Here is a 22519-nt window from a genome sequence, read left to right as displayed (position 1 = left end):
TCCGGAAGAAAGTCGCCTTAGACCTGGAAAACCTTAATAATAGGCCGGTTGCAAATGTTCCATTCCTGGGCAAGGTACTTGAGCGAGTGGTTGCCAACCAGCTCCAGGCACTCTTGGATGAAACTGATTATCTGGATCCATTTCAATCGAGGTTCAGGCCAGGTTTTAGCACAGAAACAGCCTTGGTCCCCTGTATGATGACCTATGTCAGGAGAAAGAGGGGGATTGTGACCCTTTTGATTCTCCTTGATCCCTCGGTGGCTTTTGGTACCATCGACCATGGTATCCTTCTGGGATGGCTCTCTGACCTGGGAGTGGGAGGCACTGCATTGCAGTGATTTTGCTCCTACTTGGAGGGTCAGCTCCAGAAGGTGGTTCTTGGGGAACATTGCTCGGCCCCCTAGATTCTCCAGTATGGGGTTCCAAAGGGGTCAGTTTTGTCCCCCATGCCCTTCAACATCTACATGAAATGGTTGAGTGCAGTCATACAGAGTTTTGGAGTGCGTTGTCATCAGTATGCTGATGACACACAGCTCTATTTCTCCTTTTCATCTTCAGGTGAGGCTGTGGATGTGCTGAGTCAGTGCCTGGCTGCAACAATGGACTGGATGAAGGCTAATTAACTCAATCCAAACAAGACTGAGATGCTGTCAGTGGGTGGTTCTGCTGACCGAATGGAGGGTGTTCAACCTGTTCTAGATGGGGTTGTACTCCCCCTGAAGGAGGAGGTTCGTAGCTTGAGGGTCCTCCTGGAACCATCTTTGTCACTTGCGGCTCAGGTGGCCTCAGTGGCATGGAGGACCTTGTACCATTTTCAGTTGGTGGCCCAGCTACGCTCACATCTGGATAGGGATAATCTGGCTTCAGCTGTCTGTGCTCTGGTAACCTCCTAGTTAGATTACTGCAATGCACTCTACATGGGGCTGCCTTTGAAGATGGTTCAGAAGCTGCAGCTCATGCAAAATGCAGCAACCAGATTGCTAACAGGGACAAGAAAGTCCGAACATATAAGACTGACTCTGGCCCACTTGCACCGGCTGCCTATATGCTTCCGAGCTCAATTCAAGGTGCTGGTTTAAATCTATAAAGCCCTACACAGCTTGGGACCGCAATACCTGACGGCACGCCTCTCCCAAAATGAACCTACCCATACGCTACATTCAGTATCTAAGGCCCTCCTAGTGCCTCCTCCAAGAGAAGTTTGGAAGGCAGCAGTGAGGGAGAGGGCCTTCTCAGTGGTGCCCCCCATCTGTGAAACAAGCTCCCTGATGAAGTCCGCCTGGTGCCAACAGTATTATCATTTCAGAGATGGGTTAAGACCCATCTCTTTTCCCAGGCATTTGGCAGCACATGATGAGTTTTAATTGGTCCTGGATGTGTCTTTAGTTATGACTGATAGTTCAATGTTGTTTTTATTATATGTTGTTTGTGTATATTGTCTGTGTGCTTTTATGTGCTTTTTTTGTAAATGGCTTTTTAAACTTTTTATATTGTATTTAATGTTTTAACTTCTGTAAACCTCCCAGAGAGCTTTGGCTATGGGGCAGTATAGAAATGCAATTTTTTTTTTAAAATTATAAAACTTACACAAAAATAAAAATTAAACAGGATGAGATAAAGATGAAATAAACAATAGTTTAAAATATTTTTAATTTTATTTATTAACGGTACAAAAAAACTTTTTGCTCTCACTTAAAAAGAATCATTAATATAACCTGTAAATCCACTTAACTGTGCACACGTTGTTGCTGCTGATTGAGCAAGGGCACCACTGTCAACTTGCAAGGAGGGGAAGTTCTCCTTGTAAGGAGGGGAAAGGCATGCTTGGCCAGGCTCCTGCCTGCCCCAGAGCCAGGAGTCCTGGTCGCCAGCCCCGCACCCTGCGCAGAGTCCCCACTCCTTTGCCTACTGGTGGCTTGTCCTGGGCTGTTAATCCTTCTCGCTCTCCTTTGGCAGGATGGAAACTGAGAGGAAAGTGCCTGCTTCCTTCTCAGCTTCGAAAGGAGAGTGGGAAGGGTTAATCTCCTCCTCGCTCTTCTTTGGCAGAATGGCAGCTGAGAGGAAAGCAAACAGGCTCTCTTCTCAGCCTCAGTCTGCCAAAGTAGAGCAGAAAGGATTAGCTCCTCCTGGGCAATTAACCCTTCCCACTCTCCTTTGGCAGGATGGAAGCTGAGAGAAATGTGACCACTTCCTTCTTGGCTTTATTCTGTGAAAGGAGAATGGGAAGGGTTAATGTCCTTCCAGCTTTTTAAACTTTTTATATTGTATTTAACGATTTAACTTCTGTAAACTTCCCAGAGAGCTTTGGCTATGGGGCAGTATAGAAATGCAATAATTTTTTAAAAAAAATTATGAAACTTAAGACAAAAAATAAAAATTAAATTTTATTTATTAATGGTACAAAAAAACCTTTTGCTCTCACTTAAAAAATAATCATTAATATAACCTGTAAATCCACTTAACTGTGCACACGTCATTGCTATACTTCAGCCGCCACCACTGCTGCCACCCTCCTTGCACACAACGCCAGCTCACAGGAGCAACGGGAGGCAGCTCACCCACCCCAGTGGATTGTTTTATTCGTTTACCATGTTCACCGCTCCAAAATCTTCTGAAGTGGAGCAGTATATAAATATTGTAAATCAATAAATGAAATAAACTGTCTTGTGCACCCCCTGGGCTGCGCGCACCCCGCTTTGGAGACCACTGATCTAGAGGAAGAAGACTTCCACTCATAACACTCATGTTTTGCCACCACTTCCATCTTTTTTCCTTGCTGCAGAAAATCCGTTAAAGAAAAATAGACGGAATTGCTGCACAATGCCTTCTGATTAGTAGTGCTAGAAGCCCTCTGTCTGGAAGCACCCATGGTTCTTAGTTTCACATGCTACTGACCCAGTGTGAGGTCCTGACCATGGGGAGGCAGCAATGACCCTATAGAGGTATATGTGAATTGGACCTCCATGCCAGAGAGTCTATGCACGGTCCTAGCAAAAATGTCTAGTTGTCCTAATTAGAATATTCTTCCTAACATCTTGTATAAATCATCTTGGGCCCCGTCTACATGGCACCACTTTCACTCTTCACCCGTCACAACTGCGTAGCATTTCAGCTTCGAATTAGCTTCTGCTGGGATACAATCACGATTTACTATGAGCTACCCTAACAGACTCCGCTGTGCCCTCTTTTTTTTGCCATTACACTTTAATGCACAGCAGTGCAGGCCCGTGAGCGTGGGGGTGTGACACTTCAGTGGCTGCTTTGTATTTTAGGGGTTCTGTTGTGTCTGTCTGTCCCTCGTTAGGTGAAAAGTGAGTATTCTGTGCTCCTTCATTTCCATGCCATCTGTTTGTCAGTTCCCCAGCCTGAGACTCTCACGATAGTTTGCATTCAGAAGTGTGAGCGGTACGTGCCTACCCATTGCTCCGAAATGGTAGCCGGAGCGAAGTTGGTCCTCCCCAAAGACCCCCCCGGCCCTTGGGCACTGAGTCCAAATGCAACCATTGCAAAGATACGAAGCCGCAAAAATGTGCGAAAGTGTGATTAAATAAATGAAAATGCCTCTCTGTGCCTCTGTAACTTCCCAGCTGCAAAGGGACGGGGAGTAAAGGGGTGTCACAGAGTGACGCAAACACTACACACGCCTACAACACGTCCACTGCAAAATACGAAGTTGGTTTGGGGAAGGGACACATGGCTTGCAACCGTGGGGAAACCCACAGCAAATGAAAAACATCGCAGCAAAACACCTCCTTGGAAATCCGCATTTTCCAGGAGAAAACCATGGACAGCTGCGAAGTGGCAACTGTCAGCTGTACCAAGTAGCCGCCCCAGAGTAAAAGGCTCATGTAGATGGGGCCTTGGTTGCTGTCTGAGCCCTTTATTTGTCATCTACTGTCAACAAGGAGAGTAGCAATTCCTGTCCTTAAAGCAGCCCTCCAGATAGTTGAAGACCAATCCAGTCTTCTTAGTCAAATACTTTAAGTATTTTTAAGAATACTTTAAAGAAACATGGCATCAATTTATTGATTGATAACCAAATTTATTGATAACAGAAACAAACAGTATGCCACCTCCACAAATGCACAGAATAATCTGGAGGGAATTTCTCGGATTGAAAGACAAAGTTATGTTTGAGTTTTTAGTGTCTAAATAATAACCACTATATATGTGCTTTTATTGGATATACATCTGAGTTTTGCTTTTTCTTTCATCCATGCTCAAAAGTCACCTCTTAGTCTTTTCTAAGCTAAGCAAAACCAACTTCAGTCTATGTTTATTGTGGTTTCACCTGTTTTCCAATTATCCACCTCAGTGAGTGAGTGGAGGGAAAGTGCTAGAAATCATGAATTGTTTTTTGACTCTGACTGTGCAAGAGGAGATCAAAGGAAGTGGTCTGGTGAGCGAGTTAACTAATGCACAAGGACCATTCTCAAAATATGAAGATGTCCTTACAGCTGCACTGGAGTAGAAAATGTGAATTATTCTGGCCCATACTTCCTTATGCTTAAGTTGACCAGGTACTAACCTGGTTTGCATGTAATGGCAAGCCATCATGGGTGAATTCCCCTGCAGGTCTTGCCGTTCTGCATTTTAAAAATTCAATCCACGGTGGAACATTATTTTATTTTAAGAATGTATAACCTACACTTTCATCCAAAAATCCTAGGTCAGGTTTGTGTTCTGCAAGATATGTTTGCCTGATGATGTACTGAGATAGCCCCATGGTTGTCATGACCACCATGAAGTCCTGAATAAGCATTCCTAAGAGGCTCCTATGGTAATATGGAAATCCCACGGGACAAGGGGCCTTGGGTTTTGCAACACCACACCTGAGACCACCTCAGTCAGCTCAGATAGGGAGTCTAATAGGCAGTGGGGTGGCCGGTACACCAGCAGAATCCCTGGCCTTTCTGGCCACCACCAGATACAAACACTAATATCCAGTGCATGAACAAAGTGGCCTCCTCTCAGGGAGATGGATTCCTTATAATTGACAGCAACTCTCCCTTCATGACATTACAATCAGCATCTGAGGCCCTCCTTCTCGGGCCTCCTCAGTGGTGGCCCTCGCCTGTGGAATGCTCTTTCCAGTGAGGCCCATGTGGCATCAACATTGCCATCCTTTTATTGCATTTATTTATTTTAGTTATTGTATTTATATACCACCTTTTTTCCTCCAAGGAACCCAAGGCAGCACCTCCTCTCCATTTTATCCTCACAACAACAATTCTGTGAGGTAGGTTGGGCTGAGAGTCTGTGAATGGCCCAAAGCCACCCAGTGGCTTCCTTGGCCACTGGCCATGGCCGAGTGGGGACTTGGCCGAGTTGGGACTAGAACTCAGATCTCCTAGTTCCTACACCAACACTCTAACCACTACACCACACTGGCTCTTTTTGGTGCCAATTTAAGACTTTCCTGGATTTCCAGGCATTTGACAGCATATGATGGGATGTTTTAGCTTTTTATCAGGTCCTGGTAGTTTTATTATTAATAGTTTTTAACTTGCTTTTAAGCTGTTTTAAATTCTTGAATGTGAAAGTGTTTATATTATGTTTTATAATGCTGTAAACTACCTAGAGAGCTTTGGCTGTTGGGTGGTATAGAAGTGGAATGAATGGCCCTGTAGCCTGTGTTGGTGCTGTACCACATACCCAAGCGGACAGACAAAGCTGGGATAGATCTGCATTTCCCACTTTATCCACCCAGGTCTCAGTGATGCACACCAGGTTGTCCCCCTCACCTATGATTATTTCATCATAATTGATGATTATATTATGGATAGAATATTTGATGTTCTATTATAGACTGATCCTGGCACTCAAAAGGAGCACTGCAAGGATGCAGAGGGCAAGTTGACAGGCCAATCCCAAATCCTCTGGCTGGGGGAAGGACCAGTAGTGTTGACAGCTGACTACCCCTTTTTCCCTTCAACTAGCTTTTCCAATTCCTGGTACCATACCTCCTGCTGCCCATGACTACTAAAATGGGTGTGCCATGCCCTCCCCTCGCAAAGACCTCACTGTCCAAGCACATAATAATAATACAACTGGTTGATTAAGATATAGTCAAAGAGTTAAAATACAGAAGATTAAAATATTTTAAACCATCAGATCTCAAAACACTGTTATCCATAAAGTGCAGTCTGTAAACTATAGAAGCAATAACAGCAAAAGTAATAAAGTGCTAGTCAGTGAAGTGCCCAAAGAGTAGGATGCAAAAGCAGTATAGTGGTCAAAAATAGCCCATACCAATCCAATAAAGTGCTACAGCAGTTAAGATATTAAACAATAAAAATGCTAAAGAAATTAAGTATGTGTTGCAAACCAACACAGAATGTTGTAATATAATGATAGAACATAATATTATAGCCTTGTGACAAGAACCACAACAAGAACCTTTCCTCTGCTTTCCCCCAAATGTCATACAGGAATCAAGCCAAAGAGTATGCCCGGGTCTCTCATCCAGGAAAAGACATACAAACCCTTCTAGTTGTTGTTTAAAAAGAGTGCTGCCCTTGCCTTTGTGGATACCCTAAGGGACAACCTTATCTTTTGGGTTCTGCCTTTTGGCAGTGACTTGCTACCCACGATGAGCCGTCCTGATAACCTCTCAGCTCCAAAAGTAAGTAAAAAGAGCTGAAGCAACTGAAGGTCACACAGGTAATTGACAACAATCCCAGCTTGCTCCAGTCAGTCACATGACTCCATTCTAAAGTCCCTGCCCTCTGTAAGGCAGAGAAAAAGTGAGTAGCAAAGGCTACTCAGCAAGCTTTGTGGCTGAGCAAGCATTTGGTTCTGGACTTGTCATATTCATATCCAACACTCTAACTATGTCACCACAGTGGCTATTAAGCTAGGGCAGTTTGGTATGATACAGCCTGAGAAACCCTTCTGAGCAACCCACATAGCTGACTGGTGGACCTCATGGTCATGGGATGTAGGAATGGTCTCCTAAAAGCAGTGAACAATTTCAAGGAGAATAGAGATATCAGGGGGTTTTTATTTGCTAAGATGGCCAAGCCATAAGGCCCCTTTTGAAATGCATACAGTTAGCAGAAGCTGGGTGTAATCAGTAGGAATTCTATTAACAACCTGTGTTGATAAGTACTTCCTCTGTACCATCTGGAACAGGTTGTTCTTGGAAATGAGCTGCTCATTGGTCTGACTCATTTCTGATGACACACTTGGCTAATAGCCACTGATAATCATTCCCTTAATCCAAGCCTTTAATTGTAATATTGCTATTAGTGCTGAGCTGAAGTAGATGTAACACATTTGACTGCATGCTCTGTGCTGAAGGATTTGGTAACTGGCATAGGACCCTGATGCTGGGAAAGACTGAAGGCAAAAGGAGAAGGGGACGGCAGAGGATGAGATGGCTAGATAGCATCACCGATGCAATGAATATGAACCTGAGCACGCTCCGGGAGAGAGCGCAGGACAGGAAGGCCTGGCGTGCTATGGTCCATGGGGTCACGAAGAGTCGGACACGACTGAACGACTGAACAACAACAACATAGGCATGTTTGGAGTCTGATGGTCTGGTTCAGATTGTGTTGCACTGAACAGTGGCTGATTTGTCTGGTTTAACTTAGTATAATGCAAAAATAGCTGGATAGATGTCTGGAGTTAACCCCTAGGATTTCATCTTTATACTTGTTGTGTGTAGGTATCTGTCCTTGTACCTTCTCTTGCTTCTCCCATTCTGCTTTGTCTATTCTTACAAGTACAGAATGAATGTGGGGCAACAGTACTGTGTTAACAAGGTTGGAGAGGACAATTGTACATTTCTCTCCAGATATTTTTTTAAAAGAGTGATCTATGAGAGCATCATAAAAGTAAACCCTGACCACACATACCCAGAGATGGGAAAGGGTTTTCCTATGTAACCTGAGGAATGCAGATACCATCACAGTGGGGGTGAAATCTCAGATTTGGGATTACCAAAGGCAAATGTACTATAATTAGTGTGAGTTCAAACAGTGCAAGAATGAAACTGCCTGCATTACAGATAATCTGAACTATTTTTCTCCTGATTGGGAAGAGGGGGAAATGGGGTCCCTGTATCTTTTATGGGAGGCAAAGCAGCTTGGTGTGTGTGCCTCTGATTTTTAGTGGACAAACAGTATCAGAAGAAAGAGAAGTCTCACCCCACTCCAATCCACTCCTGATTGCTGCCTTCTACGGCTGCTTTCCATTTAAAACAACCACAAAAACTCACCATGGAAGAGAGTCATGGAACCTCATATCATATCTGGGTTGACTGTAAGTGTTTGAGAGGGATCAGGGCCAAATCTGACCTGCTTCCAAGGGGTATTATGCTGCCCCCTAGTTGCTCAGAGGCAAGTGTGCAAACGTAGGGAATGTCACCTATGGCTATGGGCCTAGCGAGCAATTCACTTCGGAGTAAGGTGGGACACTTCCCTGCTGCCATTCCTCCTGGAGAGCCAGCGTGGTGTAATAGATAGACTGTGCTTTACTTTATACCAATAATACCTGGGTTCAAATCCCTGCTGCGTTATGAAGCTCACTAAATGATCCTGGGCCAGTCAGTTTCTCCCAGTTTAACCTTCCTCACAGGATTGTTTGGAGGATAAAATAAGGTAATCTCCATGTACATCATCCTAAGTTTCTGGAGGAAGGGTGGCATTACAATAAGACAAATAAATGTAACCTTCCAGTAACACTAGTTGTTGACGAAGGGCTTACTGTAGCGTCTGGGTGGATGCAGTCCTGTGCTGAAGCACTGAGCCTATTGACTTAAGGACTGAACCACCTCATCTTAAATAACTGGAAAGCTAATTCCATTGAAACTGGTGGTAAGGCGTTTAGAATTGGCTCACAACAGTTTTAGCCTACAATCCTATCTATACCTATGTGGGAGTGTAAGTCCCATTGAACTTTATGAGGCTTATTTCTGAGTAGGCATTTACTGGATTGTGGTATAAGCCTGTCCTCACATCCATTTCCCCTGTCACACCAAAACATTTGGTAATGCTTCACTGCAACTTCTTCGGTTCTTCTGTGATGGATCAGCAGCCTCTTAAGGTAGGGTGAAGACAGCACATTATTCAAATTAGGCTGACGCCCCAAATTTGTTGTGTGACATTGCAATATTTTCTGGTTTATGTTGTATCGTTTCCCCCTAATAGTTCCTGACATGGCTTGCCTTTTTGATGACTGTGTAGTACATCAGGTTGATGTTTTGCAGATAACATTGCTTACTGAAGGGTAATCAGGTGCCTTTTCTACATGATACTTCTCCATTATTTTGGAATCCAACACCTGTGATTCTTAACCTTGAATTTTACTGCAGTATTTCTTACAAGACATTTTAATCTACAAGATGTGTGTATAAGTCTATCACAGCCATTTTTGAGCTTCATTATGTTAGATCAACTTATTGTTTGACAGTTTTGCAAACTCCATATCATTCCCAGTTCCAGATCATTAATGGGGAGACCCTGAGGCTTACTTTTTTTCCTTGTGAAAACATTTCACTTATCTCAGCCTGTTGCTTCCTGTCTTTTAACCCGATCCATAAATGAAGAGGTTTCTCCCATCCTGTCATAAGGAGATCTAAGGTGCTTTCAGACAGAGGGCTGGTAGCACTAACAACCTGAAGGCGCTGTGTGCAGCTATTCTGTCTTTTTTTACTTAACAGATTTTCTGAGATAAGAAACAGGACAGAAGAAGTGGTGGGAAAACATGGGAGGATTATGAGAAGATTATCATCATCTGGAACCCCTGCAAAATTCCATGAATGGGGCTGGGTGATGGTGCCACAAAAGACTCATCTGGAAGCACCCCTAGAGATCTGCATGCTGGGCTAGCGTAAGGCCTGCTGATTATAAACATTCAGTCCTATATAAGACAAAAGTGATGGTCCTGCTACTCAGTAGCTGCATCCTTGGCAAAGGAATGATAGTACCGGTCCTGTCATCTGTGCAGTTTGGTTGCTAATGTTACAGACCCATCTCCATAAGAAGTACTCCCCTAGGTCTAGACTTCATTACTGTGGTGTTCAGGGAAATGTATGATGCCCTGGCTGAATAGTGTTCCTTCTCCAAGATTACAGGCTGCTCACCTGTGCTTATGCAGAGATGATCACCGTGTACTTAGAATGTCTGTGATAACCCACTGCTGTGTCCCAGGGTTTAGTGATGCCTATGCCCACCACCAAGCAACTCATTTCTCCTGAAGAATTCAAATCCCTGTCTGGCTAGTATAATCCCTGTCACTGCATCCCCTGCTACCATAAAAGCCCATCCTTCACAGATGACGTGTGCCACTGTCCTTTATTGCGGAAAGAAAATGTCAGCGCATTTGACCTTCTGCCCTGTGCTGTGGTGCATGGAGCCCAGGAGTGCTGGAGGAGCAAAGAGTACAGTTGGGCCCAGGAAACTGCTTTGCACTGCGCACCCAGATACCCTCTGGTCTTAGCGCTGTAGGCCTTGATAGGGAATTGATGAAAATGGATTTTGCTGAATGGGCCTAACTTTGCTAGGAAGTGCAGGCCGCAATAAGAGGAGCTAGTGGGGGATTTATTGAGGTTGGGCTGGCACAGTTTGTTTGGGGAGTAGCCCTGGGTGATCCTGATGGTATGGTAGTTGATACTGGGTACAAGGCACACTTTATGGGTCATGGGAACAGCCCATGTTAAGTGGGGTGGGGGAATGGCATCAGCTTCCATCTTTCCAAAGGAGCAGCTTTCTGGGCCAAGCTCACGACACCTTAGGCCAGAGCTATGCATCATGGACATTGGTTGAAAAGGCCAAAGCATTCCATGCAAGGAATGGGCAGGAATGTCTGCTTGTACCCTCCTCTGTTGTGGTTGGGGTCTATGCCTGCCTACTCCCTGGGCTCCAGGATCTGGATCATGAAATTGTCCCAAATTGGGCCATTATGTAAGGTTCTGTCTGTGCTTGGAGACTGTCACTAAGTGGCTGTGAGAGTCACAGCATCACCCACATGACAGGCAGGAGTGCCTAGGGTGCTGTGCTCTCTGGGCTGTAATGTATCCTGCCTGCTCAACTCAGTGTGTCAACTGAGACACGGCTCCCTGCATTAGGCACAATTACATGGGGTGGGCATGGAGGATAGGGGCAATTTGTGTCAGCTATGCACTGTTGCTGCCAGGAGTGCAATTGCCCACCTATCTGGTCTGGCTGCTGCAGGATTAAGCACCTAGTAGCCAACCATAGGCAATAGTACTGTGGATTCACATCAGCCAAGATTAAAAGTCCGTTTCCCTGGGCTCTTACTGGTGCAACCCTCTTGGCTATGGGCTGGTACTATGATGCTTGCCTGAAACATCCTACTTGAAGTTCCACCATGACATACATAGTCCACCCACCACAGCCTTAGAACATCGGCTAGAGACAGGTCATATGCAAGTCCATCATTGCTTCTCCTGGATCTTCAAGGCCACAAAACTGGTGTATGATTTCTCCCTACTGTATGGTAGCTGTGGACCCTAGTGCAGGAATTCCTCAGTCTCTCTGAAGGCAACAGAAACACAGAAATAGCTTTATTGGATAGAGAGCTTATGGCTTCCTTTTCTGCCTGTAGGCTGGCATTAGGTCTGGCACATAGATACTGGACACCATTGTGTTTCTGAAGGACCCTGACATAAGGGGCTGTAGCCTTCAGAATTATAAGCAATCCAAGAAACGTCAGTACAACCACCCAGGAGTATTTCATAAGCAACACTGGTAGGAAAGATTTGGAATGAAGATTGAAAATGAGGTACACTTTGGCATTGTGAGAATGCAGTGTTTCTGGGAGGGAAGGCCCTTGGGGAATGGGGTATCTGGTTGGTGGGAAGAGCCAAATCTCTTAGAGAGGGCAGGTACAATGGTTCCTCCTTGGGTGTCGCTACTGAAAGTTATACTGTGACAACTCCGAGAATGAGATATCCATACCAAGTGCCTGGCCCGCCAACCATATTTACCTTCTCATAAAGTGCCTCTGAGCTCCAGCAATTTGCTTCAATTAGGCTCATTATCTCAGCCAGAGGCGCCCAGTGACGGCAGCAGCTCCCTTGCAGGGAGGGGGAGACAGCAGCTTTGTCTGTGCCCCTTGCTCATCACAAGCCCATGAACAGATGGCTGCTGTGGCCCTTGTGTCCATCCTCACCTGCCCTTGGACCTTAGAGGGATAGAAAAACAATAAACCAGACAAATATTGCTGTGATGTTTCCCCTCTCTTTTCAGTCCACTTGCCCGCCTAATCTCTGGGTGATTATTCTCCTTTCCCGCTTTGTACATTCTGAGCTTGTACAGAAAACAGCAAATAATTTAAGACGATGGGGGCATTATGGGGCTGAAAGCTCAGGGTCCCCTTTTCTCTAGCTTATAGGTGTCCAGCATGTAAGGGCAAGGCCAAGCTAGCTAAAGCTGAAGCCTAAATTAACCTCAGGCATCAGTGGCTTATTTGGGAAGCGATTCTGAGTTCAGAACAATTGCCTCTAGCCAGGTCTTGGGACAGAAACTGAAGTAAAGGGAGACCAAACTGGTGCCTTCCAACATCTTCCAGAGGGAAATAGGTATGGTGACATGGAAAGAGGAATCAAGGTAAACAGTGAAGAGAATCCAGAACTGGGAATGATCTTCATCTGCCTCTGCTGCAGTTCTCCTTTCTCAGCCTGCCAGTAATTTCTGTCTAGAGAGAGAGAGAGAGAGAAGCAAGGGTCTGCTGGAAAGACAGCGTCGGCACTAGTTGGGGCCAGGTCATCATGCCTGTACACGTTGGCATGTACCTGGGCCAAGCTGTAAGGCCAGACATTTCTTTGGGATTTTGGTGCTGCTTCCAGCATTTCTCCTGCTGCAAGTGAGCTGACACTGTGTTATGCTGGAGTGTAACATCCAGCATACTCTGTGATATGGCAGGAGAGGTTGGGATGTAATTCTTTGATTCCTGTGCTGCTACACAAGTGTGATGCAGTGCCCTTTGCAAAACAGATACATTTACTAAATAGGTTTATCTGGTACAAGTATCAAAAACTGACCACTATATTATTAAAGCAGTACTACTAGGGGAGGATATGCAGACAGCCTCATGCAGACAACTCTTTCGTGGCTGCCAAGTGTCTCTGAGTGGCTTGAGGAGCTCAGGGTAGCCTGCAAGGTTTGTCCAATTATCCTTTCTCCCCCACTTGTTTAGTTTTGTGTAGCTTAGTTTTAGTAGTTGCCAACTGGAAAGTTAACTTGTTCTTCCATGTAATAAAATCTGCAAAAAGTGGAGTTTCTGTCTGATAACTGTGTGATGATGGGTTGAAACTGGGACCCACATAGGTTGATGGAATTGTTTTTATAGCTAAATCTCTCTCAAACTGACTTAGGAAGAAAAGGTTTGAACTCTATTCTCTCCACCCACCCTCATTCCTGCCTTTCCACCAGTATATTTACCGTACATTTGGTAGTCCAGCTTGTTCTCCACATGTTGAAAGGCTGAAGGTAGTGCAAATGTGTCTACATGAGACTTGGCAAAATCAAGAAAGGTGGGAGTGGGTTAGTATATGGGCATCTCTACACCAGCCTAAAATCCTGCATTTAAAACTAGGCTTTCTGCTTCCATTTTAAATGCAGGATCACGGCCCCCTTTTTCACCAGCTTCCTTTTCCCCCACCCCCTTCCCCCTCCTTCTCCCCGTATCTGAGTCTTTCATTGATCTCACTCCTCTTCTTGCGGCTTTTCCTCTTTTCACAGAGGAAACTCAAGCGGAACACAAGGGGGGGGAATTTGATAGCTTATTATCTGCGAACTATTTAAAAATGGAACAAAGGGCATTTAGTGGAACAGATGCCCTGGAGGGTCGTGGCGTCATGTAAAGAGCCCACAAACTTCTGTGGAGGAGCAATCTCAATCTCAGGATAAAAGCTCCGTGTGAAGAAATCCTGTCTAAATCGCAGGCTGTGAGTTCAACTAGCCAGCTTCTGGGGTTTTGCAAATTATGTCCCTGGCAAGTTAAGTCAGACATTTGCAAGTCTGTGTACAACTAACATTTTCATTCACCTCCAGCTTGCTCTTTGACACATCTGACTTAGGACACATTGGGTAAATACATTTAGAGATACTTTGGGTAAAGGAATATGGAAAAAAGCCGTCATCGAATTTTGAAAAAACATTTTTCTCCTGATCACATTTGTTACGCTACTTTGAGAATTTTTCATCTTTCCCCTTTCATGTAGCGCTGAGTGAAGGTTTGGATTAAATGGTCACTGGGCTTGTTCTATCCCTCTTGGATCCAAAACGAATTGTGTCTGTATGCTGTGGTCACTGATGTTGGCTCTGGGACAAGCCAATCAGGCCCTAGGTGTGCCTGCATTCTGGCTGAGGGTGTAGAGTTCACTGCATTGTGTTTCCTCCTAAGGGCGCAATCCTGTGGCCGCTAGACAGTGGCTAGATGGCCATAGGATTGGTCAGTTTCCAGGAACTGACGTAAGGAGCCCATGCTCCGAGGTCAGTTCCCGGAGAACTGCCTCCCTGCCCCCTCCCCCACCACCTTGTAGGCGGCGCGGATCGTCCTCGGGCTCCAGGCTTGTAAGAGTGGAGTGGGGCAAAAGGAGGGCATTCCCGGGGGCAGGGAGTGCAGAAGTGCCGGTACAGTGCTTCCTACGCATCATCTGGCCTCTCGACCACATGCACCAATGTCCCGTGGCTTGGCAGCCGAAATTGGCCATCTAGCTGAGAATGCAGGGCAGCTGGAGCGCAGAGGAAAGGATCCCCTCTGTGCTCTTTCTGCCATGCATTGGATAGGCAGTCACCTCAGAGTTTGGAGGCGGCCGCCCATCCCGATAGGATTGCTCAGATCCATGATGGAAAGAAAAGCGGTAGATCTCGTGGCTTGGGAACAAGGTGTTGTTTTGAATTAAACCAGTGGGGGATGAAAAGGGAAATAAGCAAGCTAGAGGCACTGGAGTTATTAATGCTAGGCAAATAACTGGCTGTGTGCCTGTCACCCATTGTCAAACCGAGGAGGGGTGTGTGTACTGTCGCAGCGAGCCAAGTGTTAATTGGCGGCTGTTTCCCTGTACTAGGGGAGGGGGTGGCAGTCTTTGGGGTAGCATACTGTGGGAGAAATGGGGACTAATTCCACAAACAAAGGGATTGTCCTGTTCCTAAAACTAGCTCATATGGCTAGTGGGCTTAAAAGTCACATGCTGCCAAAGCATCTTAGGTGGATGCACAAAGGAGCTGCCTGTGACATGACTAGATTCCTGTTTGTGCATGTAGCTTTTTGTCAGACAAATGTGTATAGTAAAAGATGTCTATGCTACTACATATTTTTCCATCTTTTTTTTCCATTTTTCCTCCCAGTTTCTGAGCCCTGCAGCAGTCATATAATTTTCTCATAGCCAGTCGTCCCAAGTCAAGAAAAATGTACTGAGTCTCCCCTAGTGCAACCAAGGCCTCATATATACTGGCAGAAGTTACACTTCTGCCAGTATAGTGGAAGGCTGAATTATTGGTAGCCATGGGTGTTCTGGCCATAGGTGTGGAGTGCTGCAGAGGTGAGCAGTCAGTATGTTTTCAGTAGAGGTGTGCACCAACCACAAGATTCAGCACAGACTCCCCTGGCAAAGGCGAAGTTCAGGCTGAAGGAGCAGGATTGCAGCTTGAGATTGATAGGCATATGGTCAAGGAACACCTAATTACTTTGAATGAATTCAAATCTCCAGGGCCAGATGAACTGCATCCTAGAGTAATAAAGGAACTGGCAGAAGAACTCTCAGAACCGCTGTCTATTCTCTTTGAGAAATCATGGAGGATGGGGGAAGTGCCAGATGACTGGAGGAGGGGTAATGTTGTCCCTATCTTCAAAAAGGGTAAAAAGGAGGAACCTGGAAACTACAGACCAGTCAGTCTGACATCAATCCCTGGGAAAATTCTGGAGCAGATGATAAAGCAATCCATCTAGAAGCACCTTGAAAACAATGCAGTGATTACTCGAAGCCAAAATGGATTTGTCAAAAACAAGTCCTGCCAGACGAATCTGATCTCATTTTTTGATCAAGTAATCTCCCTTGTGGACCGTGGGAATGCTGTGGACATCATATACCTCGACTTCAGCAAAGCTTTTGACAAAGTGCCCCATGATGTCCTGATGAGCAAACTAGCTCAAAGTGGGCTAGACGAAACAACAATCCGGTGGATCCACAGTTGGCTACAGAATGGGACTCAAAGAGTGTTTATCAATGGGACCTTCTCAAATTGGGGAGAGGTAACCAGTGGGGTACCGCAGGGCTCAGTCCTGGGCCCAGTGCTCTTCAACATTTGTATTAATGGCTTGGAGGAGGAGGTTCAGGGAATGCTGATCAAATCTGCAGATGACACAAAATTGGGTGGGATAGCTAATACTTTGGAAGACAGAAACAAAATTCAAAGTGATCTGGATAGACTGGAGCGCTGGGCAGAAAACAACAGAATGACATTTAATAGGGATAAATGCCAAGTTCTGCACCTAGGAAAAAGAAACCAAATGCACAGTTACAAGATGGGGGATACGTGGCTCAACAACACGACAAGCGAGAAGGAACTTGGAATTGTTGTCGATCACAAGCTGAACATGAGCCAACAATGTGATGTGGCTGCAAAAAAGGCAAATGCTATTTTGGGCTGCATTAATAGAAGCATAGCTTCCAAATCCCGGGAAGTACTAGTTCCCCTCTACTCAGCACTGGTTAGGCCTCATCTAGAGTACTGTGTCCAGTTCTGGGCACCACACTTTAAGAAGGATGCAGACAAACTGGAGAGGGTTCAGGGGAGGGCAACAAAGATGATCAGGGGACTGGAAACAAAGCCCTATGAAGAGAGACTGAAAGAACTGGGCATGTTTAGCCTTGAGAAGAGAAGAGGGGAGATATGATAGCACTCTTCAAGTACTTGAAAGGTTGTCACAGAGAGGAAGACCAGCATCTCTTCTTGATCATGCCAGAGTGCAGGACACGGAATAATGGGCTCAAGTGACAGGAAGCCAGATTCCGGCTGAACTTCAGGAAAAACTTCCTGACTGTTAGAGCAATACGACAATGGAACCAATTACCTAGGGAGGTGGTGGGCTCTCCCACACTGGAGGCGTTCAAGACGAGGCTGGACAGCCATCTGTCAGGGATGCTCTGACTTGGATCCTGCATTGAGCAGGGAGTTGGACTCGATGGCCTTATAGGCCCCTTCCAACCCTACTATTCTATGATTCTATGACCCTGATTCAGGGCTTCAGAAAATGGGCCAATTCTGCTAAGGCTGATTTGGAGGCTGTCCACTTCAACTTGGGTACCAAACCTGAGGCGATTTGGAAGTCTGAGGCTTTAGGCCTACCATTGACCATCATGGGAAATCAACAAATGGCTGTAGGTTTTTAATGTTTGTCAGAAGTGGATGAAATGTGCAGGCTTAGTAGCCCCTTGGGAGGGGATTATGTGTGCCAAATTTCAGAAAAATAGCTGATGGTTTTTGTGTTATGCACCTTTATATTGTGATTTTTAAAGGGAACTGCTAATATCATGTTTATTTCTTGGCAGAAATGGATGACATTTGCAGGGATAGTTGCCCCTTCTCAGGAGATCAAGTCTGCCAAATTTCAGGAGGGGTTCTTGTGCAAGAGCAGCCTTTATATTTTGAGGGTATCTAAAAAACGACATGCTTATTCCCCTATGTTCCTTGTGGACCATTTTTCTGAAAATGACAGGTCCGAAGTAAGGAAACTGCAACGTTTCAGAAGGATAGGTGCACAGGCTAGGGAGATAGGATAATTGAAATCTAGTTTTTTTAGGGTATTTTCATAGTGAAGCTTGGTGGCATTGGAAGAATGGCCATCTCACAGTGCCCTTCCCCAAAGTACCATGATTGGAGAGCCCCTGGCAAAAGATGCCCTCTGCTTAGAAGGTGAACCTGTCAGTCACTCAGGGAGCAATCCTATCTTTGTTTAGACAGGAAAAAGCCCTACAACTCCCAGCATGCCACAGCCAGCCATGTTGGCTGGGAAATGCTGGGAGTTGTGGGACATTTTTCTGTTTAAACATACATAGGATTGCGCTCTCAATCCCACTACCCCATCCCCAACATTTAGAGAAATGAAAGCAAAAGATGCTAATTTTGAAGACACACTGTCTGCCTTTCCCAAGCTGAATTGTGAACGAAGCCTCATGCAGGGTCCAGCTTTGGTTCTGGTCACTTTGTAGCCCACTTTGCCTTGGGAAGCACCAGAAACAGGCTGAAGTTTTAACTTTTCTAGTTAAAGGGAAGAGGATCAGGGGCGTGCTTCCTGCTCAGTTTCACAGCCCCTCCATCGGCTGCATAGGTCCCTTGTTTTCCAATAAGAGACTGGAATGCCTTCCATCTGATCTCCTTATCCTACCTGCAAAATCCCCTCCACTGTTCCTATCTCAAATAATTTTTTATAAATCAAATTATATGTCAATAAACGCTTCTCTGTTCATTTTTGTACAAGTGTTCAAACTGCTTGCTGTAGTCAGAGTTCGGATCTTACTACACACCACAGGATCTGAACAATACTCAACTCTAAAAATGTACCTTGGTAGCTGTAGAAGGAGCTTTTCAACCAGTTACATTCTGCTCTCCCTGAACCTTAGGCTGTCTTGACCAATGTGTATGTGTCCTTTCAGTCTTTCAAAGGAAAGCATGATAAGCATCACTGTGGTGTGCACTTATTGTCATGTACTGTTGTGGCTTAGAGAAAATGGCTTGGCCAAGGTCACATAGTGAATCCAGGGCAGCGAGTAGAACCCAGGCCTTCCAAATGTAAACCCAAGGTACTGGATCATACCATGTTTCCCCCGCTGCTCCAATACTTCTCCTGCTCCCTGTTTTTCTCCCTCTGCCGTAAGAGAACGGTGCTTATACAATACAAACATACAGCCATGCTGCATCAGACTAGAGGCCTATCTAGTCCAACATTCTGTTCCCACAGTGGCCCAAGAGAAGCCCATAAGCAGGACATGAGCCCAATAGCACTTCCTTTATTTGCCCCACAACTGGCATACTGACTCCAATCCTGGAGGCAATATATAGCCAACATAACTAGTAGCCATTGATAGCCTTGTCCTCCATGAAAATGCTTCTCCCTCCAACATGTGATGAATGTTTCTGTGATGGAGGTCCCTAAAGCAGTCTCACTTATTGATGAAGAGCAGAGACTAAAAATGTCTTGGCCAAGGCCAGATAACAAGTCTATGGCAGAAAATCAGGAAGAACATGTTTTTGGCTTAAAATGGATCCCCATTTACAGAGCAGAGGATGCAAAAAACTATGGCCAGACCAGACGTCCATGGCAGGAAAGCATTCTGTGGGGGATGGGATGGATAGGGACCAGGAAGGGGACTAAACCAGGTGTAAAGGCTGGGGAAGGGGGAGAAAATGGATGTGTATGTGGAAAGGCTAGGGGGGAACGTTTGAGGGTCAGCCAAATACAGACCCAAGTGGTTTAAATTGAGTGTGGGGGAAAAATCCACCATCTCTAATTTTGAAGGAACATGGAAGCCAATTTCCAGAGCTGGCGAAGCACCAGAGGTTGGGCTGAAGATCTACCTTCTTAATGCCTGCCACAGGGAAAGGTGACTTTGTTTCTTGCCAGTACCAGCTAACAGCACTAGGATGGCCATACAGATCATAGCTCCAGTTTTGGGAGGATTGGGGGAAGGGAGGGCAGGCAGGATATTGATGGCCATTCTCCACTCCTAATGCTGCTTTGGTGGGGATTCCCTAATATGCATGGCCTGAATACTTGCTCCTCACTGACCATCCCATAATGCAGTAGGTGCCCTGCTAGGGTACAACTAAAGTGTACATGCCTGAAGTTATCCTATGGCTGTTCATGTTCAGAAGTCCCACCTTTTGCACATGTGCTGAAAATCTTTTTGTTTTTAATTAAACATTTTTTGGAGGGGGGAATGATTAAAGCAGAAGTGCTCATTGCTTGGGGATCAGAGTCCCAATGCCGCCACCCCAAGTGCCAGTGGAGCACTTCTGTGCCTATTCTGGGGAGTACAGGATCTTGGCACTGGAAGTGTCTTCCCATAGGCACAGGAGGCGACAATTACCTGTTTGTTGCAGTATTCTAATTTAAAGCTGTTGCGTGGCCTCCCTGGGAAGGTTAATACTTCTGAAGGACAAGGCTGGTCAGGGCACCTGTTCCTGTCCATGACGGTGCATGCAGTGCAGCCCAGTCCCTAAGTAGGAGAAGCCGTTCTTGCAGCAGGAGGCACTGTCCACATTGCAGCAAGACACAGAACAGTTTATTGGGTCTTTGATCCCCAGAACATTGGCAATGACAAACAGACACACACAGACACAAAGGTGGCCCTTGGAGTTTGCATTACCCACACACACATGGATTTACAGAGTCACCCAAGGGAGAAGTCATCCCAGAACAAAAGGCGCAAACATGCCCTCAGTGCAGAGGCAATGGTACAGCCGCATACGTGGTCAGTGGTTGATGACACCTCTCACCTGAGCGAGCATCGTTGCTTTCACATCGAATACTGTTTTCCGCCCAAGCTTCGTAGACAACACTTCCTGCATTGCTGCCAAGATCTGTTGAGGTTCTTTATGGCCCATGCCTTCTTCAGGATGCATGACTACTGTTGTCCTATGTGCCCATAAGGCTCTGCTCAAGAGGCTACACCAGCCTTCCCCAAACTGGCTTCCTCCAGATATGTTGGACTACAGCTCCCATCATTCCCAGCCAGCATGGTGATGATGGGAGTTACAGTCCAACACATTTGGAGGGCTCTAGGTTGGGGAAGCCTGGGCTATACTGTCATTTATACAAAAGGGAATTTGGAAAGCTTGCACTCTGAGAGATCATACTCTGCAAACCTTAAACTTAAAGGTTTTGCAATTAGAATCATAGAATAGTAGGGTTGGAAGGGGCCTACAAGGCCATCAAGTCCAACCCCCTGCTCAATGCAGGATCCAAGTCAGAGCATCCCTGACAGATGGCTGTCCAGCCTCGTCTTGAACGCCTCCAGTGTGGGAGAGTCCACCACCTCCCTAGGTAATTGGTTCCATTGTCGTATTGCTCTAACAGTCAGGAAGTTTTTCCTGATGTTCAGCCGGAATCTGGCTTCCTGTAACTTGAGCCCATTATTCCGTGTGTTAGCCATGTTGGGCTAAGTTGCATGTTTTGCTTTTTTGGCAGGATTTTGCATTGTGATATTACCAGGATCTGGAAGAGAAGGGAGGGAAGAATGCTAGAAATATAGGGAATAGCTGATAACTCTGAATATATCCTACCCCCTGACCAATAGAAAAAAATGCACAGAACTTTGTGTGTGTGGTTTAAAAAACATTGTAGCAAATACTGCTGGCATATTTTCAGCTTGTTCTCTGTAAATGTAAGGGGTTGCTTTCAAATAGAAAAGAAAAAATTCTAAAATTCTGAGCCATTCTGAGTTTGATCAGTGCTGATTATGGCACAATCTCTAAACTGCAAACATTCAGCATTGGACAGAATCCCTTCCTAAAGCTTGTTCGGCAGTCACCTCCCCCAGCATACCCCCCAAGTGGGCTGTCACTCCCTTGTTCCATTCTGTCCGCCACCAGTGGGGGTCCCCACCAGGGAGCATTGTACATGCAGACAGCCTCGTGGGGTTTTGCATACGTGTCTCAAACACAGAAAAAGAACTTGGCACCATCCTGTCAGCTTTAGGCGCTTGGCAGAGGGCACAGTTCCCAGTTACTTGTTCCATTCCATGTCTCCAGGTCCTGGACTGTCAGCTGCCCTTCTTGCTGTGTAGTGTGGCTGTCTCAGGGGCGAAGAGTTAGACAGGTCCCATAAGCCAGGGGCAGATGAGTAAGCCAGTTTCAGAAATTGCTCTCAGCTGAGTCTGGGAACTCGTAGCAATGAGGCTGCTCACCCAAAGCCAAGTTCTCAGTGGCGCTGCAGCCTGTCCTCTCCAGATACTGTGTGCTAGTATGTGCAGTTGCTTGGCTGTGGCCCAGCCCATTGAGGTAGCCGCCGACCAGTTTGTGCTTCTCGCAAGTGCTGGCACCCCCATTGCGGACATTGAGTGTGTGGCTGTATGTGTGCTTATACTCCTCTTCCATGTCCCGGCCAAGCTTCCAGCGTGTCCATTTCTTCGTGAGCTCTGAGTGTACCTACAGATATGACACACCAGGGGGAAATGCAGTTTTGCTGTTGTTTTTATACTATATATTCTTGTTGTCTTTTGCAGCAAGTGGCAGGATATATATCTTATATAAACGAATAAGCATCTCTAACACTCTCATGTGTGTGACAAGTACAACGAGATCTAACATTTTAAGGGCCAGAGCAAGATGTTACATGCAAGCACGTGCATTTACACTCTGAAGTCTGCTTCTTGTAGTGAAGAACAACTTGGGGGGGGGGATATTTAGTGGAGAGATAATGGTGGGGGAGGAAAAATGCCAAACCATTTTTCCAGCTGGTGCTTTTGGGATGCAACTGCCTTTCCCCCCTGCTTTGAATTCCAAAATCAACAGCATAGACTAGCAGAGCTGATATGAATTAC

The 22519-nt window shown here is 45.7% G+C and overlaps 2 protein-coding genes across 14 annotated transcripts in view; one reads left to right on the top strand and one right to left on the bottom strand.

Annotated features, from left to right (window-relative positions):
* MCRIP1 (MAPK regulated corepressor interacting protein 1) overlaps positions 1 to 22519 on the top strand; it is a 91026-nt gene that overhangs the window by 15932 nt on the left and 52575 nt on the right. For 2 of the 11 annotated variants that reach the window (XR_014788247.1, XR_014788246.1), the window contains exons 6-7: positions 6432 to 6625; positions 9668 to 13237. The exons of 3 other annotated variants lie outside the window; for them this stretch is intronic. The gene's annotated coding sequence lies outside the window, so the exon portion shown is untranslated. Of the gene's footprint in view, positions 1 to 558; positions 1640 to 6431; positions 6626 to 9667; positions 13247 to 22519 lie in introns of those variants that run through there. 6 more of the 11 variants (XM_084837813.1, XM_084837809.1, XR_014788249.1 and 3 more) reach the window with 5 other exon arrangements.
* The window catches only part of GCGR (glucagon receptor), a 56929-nt gene continuing 54644 nt past the window's right edge, over positions 20235 to 22519 (bottom strand). The window contains exons 14-15 of one of the 3 annotated variants that reach the window (XM_084837804.1): positions 21884 to 22124; positions 20235 to 21192 (exon numbers count right to left, since the gene is read on the bottom strand). In XM_084837804.1, the coding sequence (XP_084693930.1) occupies positions 21137 to 21192; positions 21884 to 22124 (297 nt within the window). In that variant the 3' untranslated portion in view covers positions 20235 to 21136. Of the gene's footprint in view, positions 21193 to 21300; positions 22125 to 22519 lie in introns of those variants that run through there. The other 2 variants (XM_084837805.1, XM_084837806.1) reach the window with 2 other exon arrangements.

Source organism: Heloderma suspectum, chromosome 2, assembly GCF_057233095.1.
Source record: "Heloderma suspectum isolate Gila_16-S chromosome 2, 16-S_ref, whole genome shotgun sequence".
NCBI classification, from domain to species: domain Eukaryota; kingdom Metazoa; phylum Chordata; class Lepidosauria; order Squamata; family Helodermatidae; genus Heloderma; species Heloderma suspectum.
The sequence above is the reverse complement of the archived record's forward strand: the minus strand, read 5'-3'. Positions and strand labels throughout refer to the sequence as shown.